At 32.5% G+C, this 10,632-nt stretch overlaps 1 protein-coding gene across 1 annotated transcript in view; it reads left to right on the top strand.

Annotated features, from left to right (window-relative positions):
• The first annotated feature begins 6,119 nt into the window (after positions 1-6,119).
• LOC106478300 (coiled-coil domain-containing protein 158-like) overlaps positions 6,120-10,632 on the top strand; it is a 45,517-nt gene continuing 41,004 nt past the window's right edge. Inside the window, exons 1-3 of the mRNA XM_013938830.1 lie at positions 6,120-6,204; positions 8,285-8,322; positions 8,995-9,123. Of these exons, the coding sequence (XP_013794284.1) occupies positions 6,120-6,204; positions 8,285-8,322; positions 8,995-9,123 (252 nt within the window). The remainder of the gene's footprint in view (positions 6,205-8,284; positions 8,323-8,994; positions 9,124-10,632) is intronic.

Here is a 10,632-nt window from a genome sequence, read left to right as displayed (position 1 = left end):
GATTACTAGATATAGGGTAGTATGGTATATATATAAGAGGGTGACAACGTGACGGAATAATGTGTGTGTAGACAGTGAGTAATTGATCTGCAGTCAGAGAGTATCATTGAGCACGTTCGTTGTTATAGCGTTTGTTTTAGCGCATTGTTGAAATTAAGTGTATCGTAAAGTTATATTCGGAAAGAATAAATCAGTTTTATTAAGTAAGGACTTGTGTCGCTAAAGTTTCGTCGGAACGAAGTTAGGGAAAGTTAATTAACAAACGGAGACGTAACAATACTTACATTAGTACTAAATTAAATTCGCATATATTACCGAGAGAAAACATGCAATGTAATTTCCTTTAAATTAAGCAGTGAGGAAAACAATAACAACATAATTTATGAAAAGTTCACTGAAGTTAAAACAAGGTATTAAAATATATATCTTAATAATTTACTACATATCTAACTACACTACAATTTGAAGAACATTGAAGTTTATAATGCTTTCACACCTTTTATCCTGCTAACACGAATAACCAAGAAAAGCTATCCTCGTTGTATATTATGTAAATAATAAGCCTTTTAAGGTTTTTAAGCTTTAAATATACAGTAAAATAGCACAATGTATTTTATAAGTGTTTTAATATTATACTTGTGTGTTTTAATAACAAAGTGGCGTATGACACAAAATTTTCACGACTTTAACGCTCTAACACCTGCGATTGAGCCGGAATATTCGCACGATTCCTGATGCCAGTAACTGAGGGAGAGAGACAGAGTATGTACTGATCAGTCTGAGAGAGCTCTACCAGTGAACACAGGAGATCACAAACAGCCATTATGTTCTCTGAAACTCTGAGAGTTTGGTTATGAGAGACACTTAATTTCGGGTGTAAACTGAATAAATTAATTTTTGAAGTGTCGAGACTCAGTTCCAATTTAAGTTGCCGGAGCAGCGATTTCGTATGCTCCGGCAGCACTACACCTCTGGTTGTAAGAAATGGCTTATATAAATAATGTTCCGATCACTACTATGTTTGCTGTGTCCCAGATGGTCTGATGAACTGAGCGAAACATGTTGTCGGCAATGGATACGGTGAACACTTTGTGGTCGGAATACTATTTTTTTACATTATTCAAATTCTTGAAGATTTCTAAGGGAATAGACATATAATGCAGTGTTAAAAAATATAATAGGCTTAATATTAACATGTAATTAATTCAAAAATACAATAAAAATAATTTGTTAACGTTATAATCATTAAAATCAAAAACGTTGCACGTGTTGCATGTTTAAATTAATTATTCAGTTAACTAGATTCTTCACTAAACATAACACAACCACATATATTATAAGTACAATAATAGCCTAACGGTAATTAGGCCTACCTGTATACAGTTTCATTTTGTGAAAATTCTTAATAATCTGCTATTTTGTGTGTGTGTGTGCTTGACATGAACTGAAACTGCCTAAGTTCAAATTCTTGAATTTATAATATATAATGCACAATTCTTATAGTTTAATCGTTCCGTGTCTCGACAGTATTTTAAGTAAGTAACTTCATAATTTAGATTAGGCCCTATAGTTTACAAATTCGGGAACTTCTATTGTTACGCAAAATATAACATTCTTTTCAAAGTCAATAATCGGTTTATATTCGAACATGTTGATTATTACAGTATTTTTCTCCAGAATCTAAAACTAGTTACGTTGTAAGTTTCAAATTATGACAAATATTCAATGAAAACTAAGCCTAAGGTCTAAGTATTTTTAACCCTTAATGCTACTGGTTTGGTATACGATAAAGAAGAATTTCATAAATGCGATGTTTTTATTATTTTGAGATGTAGCTGTTGTGATATTACATCATTGTAGGATTGATAATAATTTTAATCGCATTTTTCCTTACTTTCTCTATACAGGTGTTAAGTAAGAAGAGTGTATGACACCTGTACACTGTTAATTAAGATTTACGTGAACGGTTAAGGCCTCCAGAATCTAAACACTGGGCCATTCAAGTTAGGCTCAATACAATATAATTATTTAGTTGATATTCAGGATTAATATGGTTTGAACTTCGCGGTAATTTTAAATTATACGCTTATCTTCTGAAAACTTGAAGTTCCTCGTAAATATAAAATATATATAACTGATTTAACTTTATTCGCAGAAACAGTTGTATATTAAAGGTAAAACAACTATCACTGTAACAATGACATTTTTAATGCCATGATGCCATTCGGCGTTTAATTTACATTAGTTAGTTGGTCTCAATAAATTAGGATGTTCTTCAACTGTTACGTATCTGCTCGTTTGTTAATTTTCGGTATAAATTCTTTCCGAGGAACTTCGGTGAAACAAATCCTTTCTTAATTAAAACTAGTTTATTCGTTCTCGATACAACTCTGCAATACACAGAATTTCCACAGTCACTTTAAACTTAACGACCTTTATAACATACACTATAAATCACAGTGATTCACACACTTTACTTACGGTGCCTACTGTTCGCTTGACTCAATTATCTCTATCTTCAATCTATCTGCATATCTCTGCAATCTATCTGTCTATATCGCTGGCTTTCTTTGCCAGGCTTATATACTAAAAAACACTGGGACATTCGCGGGGTTCCCGGATAATTCTAGAAACTCCAGTGCGAATGCTCCCAGCGTCACGCGACTTCCGCTGTCGTAACACAACTTTTAGCTTCTTTGGTATTTTACATATTAACTGTTTTTAAATGCAATTACGTCTATTTATCTAAACTCTACAACAGCTATATTTTTTAAGCTTCAAGCTCAGTTATTAAAATCCTGATATGTTTTGTATCCATTTTAACAACAGTATATTTGGAATGTGGAGAAATCGTGTTGTTATAAACTAACTATTCTTAAAAGCTAATAATATATTTATATACTAGATACATGAATATATCTAAAGTTCAAATATTATATTTTAAATTAAATTATACAAATTATTGGTCTTAAAAATATTTTTATAAGATAGATACATCTGTTTTTATGCAGTGGCTGTAGCAATTCCCATAAGTAAACCAAGTCAATCTGTCACATAATAAAACGTATTCACGCTTTGTATAGAATTTCTGATGTAAAAGTTCAATTAAATTGCCCATTTTTCATTAAATATTTTGTCTTCATGACTTATGTAAGTTCATAATTTTAATAAATCTCTACAAGATATGTAGAGTATTATTAATATTTTTAACAACAATGCAGATGTCACAACAGAACCATGATGACATAGTTTGTCAAGAAAAACATACGGCCGATAATTCTGTAAATTGACAGTCTCTTATGGAATATTGACTATTGTTGACTACCATTATGATCAATAAAAGTCTTCAAAAAATTGCATTCCAAGAGAGAGAAGAAGTACAAAAACTACCAGATACTGTATCATACATACATCAGAGATCTTCGTTGTTAAAAAGTCTTGCTGTGAAAACAAACAAAAGGTATAATATATTACATTAACAAAATGTAAATATTTTGCTTGAGCTGCAAAACTTCGTGTTTTGACAGGTAAAAAGGAGTGATGCAAATATTACAATTATATATATATATATTATGATGAATAAAAATACTGCGAAATTTAATGTTAAAGAAGCATAATTTCTCGTACAAACTTTCAATTCTACTCCTTAGGTTTATTGTCTTAGCTTGAAATTGTATAATTTCCTAGTATCAAGATCATAATGTTTTAAATTGTGAACTACAATTACAATAAAGACTTTAAAGATAATATAATTTCTTCCCTTTTGGCAAAAAAAGGAAAATGTAGAGAAATCACTTTATACCTAAGATAGAAATGATAAGTTCAAGACTTTTTGAAGCAATGATAATGTTTCACGATCATTTTGATATTCCAAATTTATTTATATTATTATAAGTATTTTATTTTCCAAATATGTATAATCTTTGTCTTGAAAATCCTCAAGGTTTACTTCAGCTATAAAATGTATAAGCTGATTTTGTTAGTTGATTTAAACGTAACAACATATCTCTGAGTCAAACTGACTAATTGTGTAATTTTTGATAATAAATTGGGTCCACACAAGATCCGGAAATCCGGGAAACTTGGAATGAATTATAGAGCTTGTTCCGTGAAATCATTTACTGTGGCATATCGATGGATATAATGGTCATGGTGGATTTATATCTACACAGGGTTAACTACTCTCACCACTCTTGTGCTTGTTTTTGGCCGTTTAGCATTTTTATTAGCACCAACGGAAATTCTTCTCAGCCATTTTTTTAAGGCTTGCTTTCTTTGCAATTGATTTCCCTTTAGATCGCATCCACATCTGCTGCACTGGTGGCACGTAGAGCATACTAGTACCTAACACTTGTAAGTGAGTTTTGAATCTGACATTTCTCCTCCGAGATACACGTAACCTTGACAGAAAATCTACTGGTCGTCCTTACAATTCCCGATTATTACTGGCTTCGCAAGAATCTCTATAGATATTGTATTACAATTACATCGTGACCTCAGACAAAGTTTAGTGAAAATTTTCTTCATACGCCAAAAAAGAAATTCATTGTATCTCCTCCAGTTCTTTTTAGTTTTAGAGTTGACGAACGAACACCGTTGGATTCCTCATACGATGGTACACATTACGTAAATTTGCAAGAGTTTAGAAAATACCGGAAGTGAAATACCTTACGAGGTTTGGTTGATTCTTAGATTCGTTGTTAATTTGTTGAGATATAATAACAATTTTGAAATAGAATAATCATAAGTATAAACAAATTTCTTATTGGATTCATTCGATGATTTACATATTTTTATATCATCCCTCTTTAGTTTAAAACTTAAATTTTGTAATTTTCGCTCTGGGCCTTAAAGGCATTTCCACCCAATAGTTTGATAATTCTGTTAATTTACTTCCCCAAAATAAAAGTTAAAAACTGTCATCCCTAGTTTTGAAGTGATATGTTGGAGTGGAAACAACTAGTCAAAATCACCTACCACCAACTATTGGGCTACTCTTTACTAACTATTAGTGGGATTAATTGAACATTATGATGCTCCCAAGGCTTAAAAGGTGGGCATGTTCTATGACGGGATTCGACCCCATAACCCGCAGATTGAAAGTCAAGTGCCCTAACGGCCAACACATGCCAACGCTAATGAAGAGAATTCGATAATTAAAGACAAAATAAAATAAATAATCTTATTAAATATCCATGGTTAGGTGATGATGCACTGCTTACTTTTAAGATTGAAAATATCGCACTTTTATGTCGTTCTAAATTGTTTAGTTCGCAGAAAATGTTTTGTTTTCAATCGCCAATTTATTTTACTTTCTAACTCGATGTTTTCTTTATAAAAAAATTCACCAATTTTTAACATTACTATCTGGTATCTCCGTCAGGGTAAGGATTAACCAATTTTATAACAAACTGAGAATTATGTTAGAAAAATGGTTAACCAGTTCTATAAATAGTTCATTAGAGGAAAACGGTTGCTATTTCATATCAATTGTCTGATACCTCTCTTGGAAAATGTTTGTTTGTTATGAATTTCGCGCAAAACTACACGAAGGCTATATACGATAGCCTGCCCTAATTTAGCAGTGAAAGACTAGAGGGAAGGCAGCTAGTCATCACCACCGCCAACTCTTGGGCTACTCTTTTACTAACGAATAGTGGGATTAAAAGTCACACTATAACGTCGCCACGGCTCAAAGGCCGAGTATGGTTGGTGGGACGGGTATTTGAGGGAAGGAAGCTAGTCAACACCATCCACCGCAGACTCATGGACTACTTTTTACTCTTTAGGTGACGAGATTCGATCCCGCGACCCGTAGATTACGACTCGAGTTTACTAACCATCAGTCTATGTCAGAATATTAGAGAAAGGACTACTCAATTTAATAATAAACTGTCTGAAAGCTGCGTTAAAAAGTGTTAACCAATTTTTAACAACTTGTTTGAGAGCTTTGACCGTCACATTATAACACCCCTACGGCTTAAATGGCGAACAAGCGACCCTCAGGTTGCGAGTCAAGCGCCCTAACCACCTGGTCATGCCGGGCCGTTAATATAAGGAGATGACAAATAAATGTTTTCGTCCTTCATTTAACTAGAAATGAAGAATTTTTTCTCAATATGGACTTGCTTGGGAGAAAGACGGAAAAAACTGTAAACGAAAGATTACGGAGTCTATCAAGGATACTTTCTGATGACGCCGAAGGTAAGTTAGTTTAGTATTTGGAAAGGTTTTAAAAGGCTCACTCGTGATCTTATATTTTTCAGTTTTCTCAACTCGTATCATATCAGTAAGACTGCATATCCCTTCTCTCCTCCTCCTCCCCCCCCCAAAAAAAAGTTGAAAGATGATATGTCTTAGATAAATCGAACAATAAAACAGCATTTTTATGATATAAACCTATAAGAACATGTTATCTAGCGCAAACAAGAAATGTGTCTTTTCTAAAGGAAATTTTCATTTTTAAAGTTTTCAGTAGATAGTAAATATTAAGGTTACTATGAACGAGCGCAGTCCTTATTTCCAAAGTTTTATTGAATTGATCATGAGGCATGCTGACCACAGTATTAAAAAAGTAAAGTGTGAAAAGGAAACTGGGCAACGAATTATTTACTCATTTGAATTATGAAACTATCATAAACTTTTGAACATGTTATAAATAAATAATTTTAAAATCTATATTATATTCTACTTATCGTTTGAATAAGGCATTGAATGATATATATGTATGACATAAACACCTCAGATTTTTAAGTTTGGTAGTGTATAACCTAAAATAATGTGCGAATACTTGAAGACTACGCTATCTATTTATGATACATGGCGTCTGTGAACAAAACTTTCTTAGAAAACGTGGTTTCTCCGATCAAAACTACATAACTATTACTTTCTTGTCTGACACATGATATTTCTGAACGAAGCTTTTAAACTGCAGTTCTCTTGCAGGGCATGTGGTGTCTCTGATAAAAATGTCATTACTGCGGCTTTCGTACAGGACATCTGACAATTATGGTTAAAATGTCATAACTGTAGTTCTCTTGCAGGGCATGTGGTGTCTCTGATAAAAAATGTCATAACTGTAGTTCTCTTGCAAGGCATGTGGTGTCTCTGATAAAAATGTCATAACTGCGGCTTTCGTACAGGACACCTGACAATTATGGTCAAAATGTCATAAATGTAGTTCTCTTGCAGGACACGGGGTATTTTTGGACAACAAATCTTTGTAGCTATAGCTCTTCTGCAGAACATATTCTATATCTGTACCAAACTTACTAACTGTAGTTCTGTTGCAGGACACATTGAATCTTTGATCAAAGCTTTCTAACTGTAGTGCAGGACATCTGATATCTGAACAACGTTTTTTTATCAATAGTATATAGCAGAGCATGTTGTATCTTTAAATAACTCTTTATAGTTATATTTTCCAGATTTTTTTTCAAGTACGTTATCGTGGTATGAGTATTTTTATTCTACGGCCTTCATTTATGAAATCTTATATCAAGATATATGAGATACACAATATTCCAAATACATTAAAGTAATTCCAATTCTTCAAAACGTTAACACTAAAACCTAAAAGCACCAGTGTACCATTTAAAAACTTGTGCTTGACACTTTAAAAACAATTGAGCTAACGTAGAGTGTTGTAGTTAAGGGCGCGTTCAAGCTTCGAACAAAATCGGACAGAAATAAGAAAAGTTTGACAGCATTAACATAGCTCAACCAAAGCAACGCCGATTATAAAAGGTAGGCCTAATTGTTGCGAGAAACAAGTAGCCACAATATTTTTCTTTACTTACATTTGTACACGCCCTCGATTTTTATTACCATTGTATCAGGTGCAACGATAGGTGTTCACCTACAAGCATGTTTAATAATTTATTTAAAATTTACATACGTTTTGTTACATTTCTTTCATTTGTAAATCTTGGCTGAAAGAGTGGCCATCTTTTTTCTACCTCTTTTTGTCTATAACAAAGTAAAGGTAAAAGACAGTAAAACAGAAGGCTTCTACCGATAAAAGCAGATAAAAAAAAACATCCTAAAACTATTTAATAGATTATCTTGAACACCGTATTTCTGAATAGTAATAACTTTGATTATCTGATCTATTTCGTAGCTTTAAAGAAAAAAAAAAGATAAGTTATCCATAATTTTATTAGACATTTCTAAGCAGCAGTTTAAGAGTATATAGTCAGAGTTCACTTTGATGCGATATTAGTACTTACAACTGAACGTTGTAATGATTTTATTTTACAGTTTTTACTTTATGTTTTTTTTACAGCTACAGAAAAATTACTTTCTAATTTTGAAGACCATTTGGTGAGTAATTGTAGAGAAGAGAATACTAACTAATTATCTGAAAATCGTTTGCCAATACAGGTACAGTAATGTTATAAACAGCAAGGATAAGATAGTTATGTACATAACAGGTTTATAAGCTGCTTCTTGAAGTATAAACTTTTCTTTTAGGTAATCTATTCATCTATCTAAAGTCGTTATTTTAAGCCTTGTTTAATATGCATGGAAAATGTTTGATAAAAAACAAACAGGTAAATAAGTATACAGAACAAATAATGGCACCGGAATTTTTGTGGCCCTGATTATAATGAAGTCTCTTAAAATCTTAGTTGAATTTTATAGGAAACACATAAAGGGCATGCTAAAAATGTAGTGAAATAATAAAAAACAACAACTCTATAATGCATTAAAAATACAAAATTGAAAGTTTGGGGAAGTCCACTCGTATAGTGCACCCTTTGTCTCCCCCACCAGCCACATTATGGATATAGTTTAACAAGGAATTTATCTTATTAACGTTGGTAAGTTTATTGTGTTACTGTAAATAGCTATTACGTAAGCGATTCATTTCTGGATATTTGAAGAACAAGTTGAAAATTATAAAGAACAAGAACATAATAGATTAAAATATAAAGTTGATTTTATTGCTGCTCTCTAGACTTATTTATAATATTCACGTGTTTGTGTTCCAAGGACTCTCAGAGCTCAGACCATCTGCTTCTTTTGAAGCAAGAACTGCAGAGTCGTTTCTTAAATCGGGAAAAAATGATTTGTGAAGCGGAAGATTATCTACAAAAAATTGAGGCTTTACGAACAAGCGAGGTAAAAAGTGTGTGTGTGAGGATGTGTATGAATATATGTCTATTTTTGTATAATTTGATGTAAACGGAGAACATAGAAATCAACTTAGCTATGAAGAACTGAAATGTATGAAATTGTCCTTAACACTTAAAAAATGCGTTAATAACTCACTTGACTTTTTTGCGTTTGTCAAATTTGACAATTTCAACTTAAGCTGGTTTAAGTGACAGCCAATCTAACGAACTTTCTTGTTGTCACTGATAATTCTGCATTCTCGGAGTTCGAAATTAGTGATTGCCTTTGGGTAGCTTTGCGCGAAAATTCTTACATTAATTTATTTTAAACTGAGAAACTAGGAAGAAGGTAGCTAGTCAACAGCACACACTGCTAATTCTTGAGATACTCTCTTCTGACCGAATAGTGAGACTTGACCGTCACTTTTATAACGCACCTTCGGCCCTAAAGTGCAGAGTGTATTGTTTTTTTTTTTGGTCACAATAAGCCATACGTAGCCTAACGTATATAAAAGCACATTTTTGATTTTATTGCAATGTGGAAAATTTCACGCTTTGCTTTAATATGTACTTATTTATTGTTTCTGTGACCGTACTTTGTGGGACATATCAGCCATACTACGATAAAAAAAAAGAACTTTATTTCCTCTTTGTGAAGACCAATATTTTTTTGCACCATACTGAGCACTACATTTTGGACTTCTAGCCAATCCAAAAGAAAACTTGCTTGTATCTTAAAAGTTCGAATTATCAGTTACGTTAATCAAATCAATCTTCCTGATACGTCGAATTTGCACATTAGTTGTTTTTGGGGTTTCATATAGCTTCTCTTTTTCTGTACTTTCCTTCTACCCATTCCTTAAGTCCCAATAGACTTTTGGCCAAAATACGTGCCGATATATAACCAAACAAACAAAAACACCCGTTACCAAAACTGACTTTTTTATATGTTGTGCTTGTACAAGTAACAGTAATAGTGCCGTAACTGGGCAACAAAGCAGCTGCTTTTTCAAACTAAAAATTGGTTTACATTCAGGAAGTATATATTATGATATTATTAATTTTAATTTGGGAAAACTGTGTACAGCGCAGTTAACCACCTTTTCAAAGTCGTACAAACATGGGTGCCCTTTCCCGCAAAATGGTTGTTAGAATCCAAAGTTCTTAGAAATACTGAAAGTTCTAATAACACAGAGAAAAAAAAGAGTAAAGAAAAATTAACAATTCTGAAAAAATCTAATTTAATCAGATTTTTATTTCTAAATGCATGATTTTTTTATAAAAGTAAAATCGTGTGCTACACAGTTTTCTAAGATATTACAATTTCGATGTTTTTAGTGTGTAACTAATAAAAAACAACATTTGTTTTTGTATAACAAATGAAAAAAGAAGCAGAAACTAAACCTCTTATTTCATGATACTATCAAGGAGTTTTTATTATTTCATCAGCAAAGTTCATGACTGCAGTGGCGTAGCAAGAGGGGGCACTGGCCCCCGGGCGCAGGTGTGAAGGGGC

Source organism: Limulus polyphemus, unplaced genomic scaffold, assembly GCF_000517525.1.
Source record: "Limulus polyphemus unplaced genomic scaffold, Limulus_polyphemus-2.1.2 Scaffold198, whole genome shotgun sequence".
NCBI lineage: Eukaryota > Metazoa > Arthropoda > Merostomata > Xiphosura > Limulidae > Limulus > Limulus polyphemus.
Note: the sequence above shows the minus strand (reverse complement) of the source record. Positions and strands in the feature narration are given on the sequence as shown.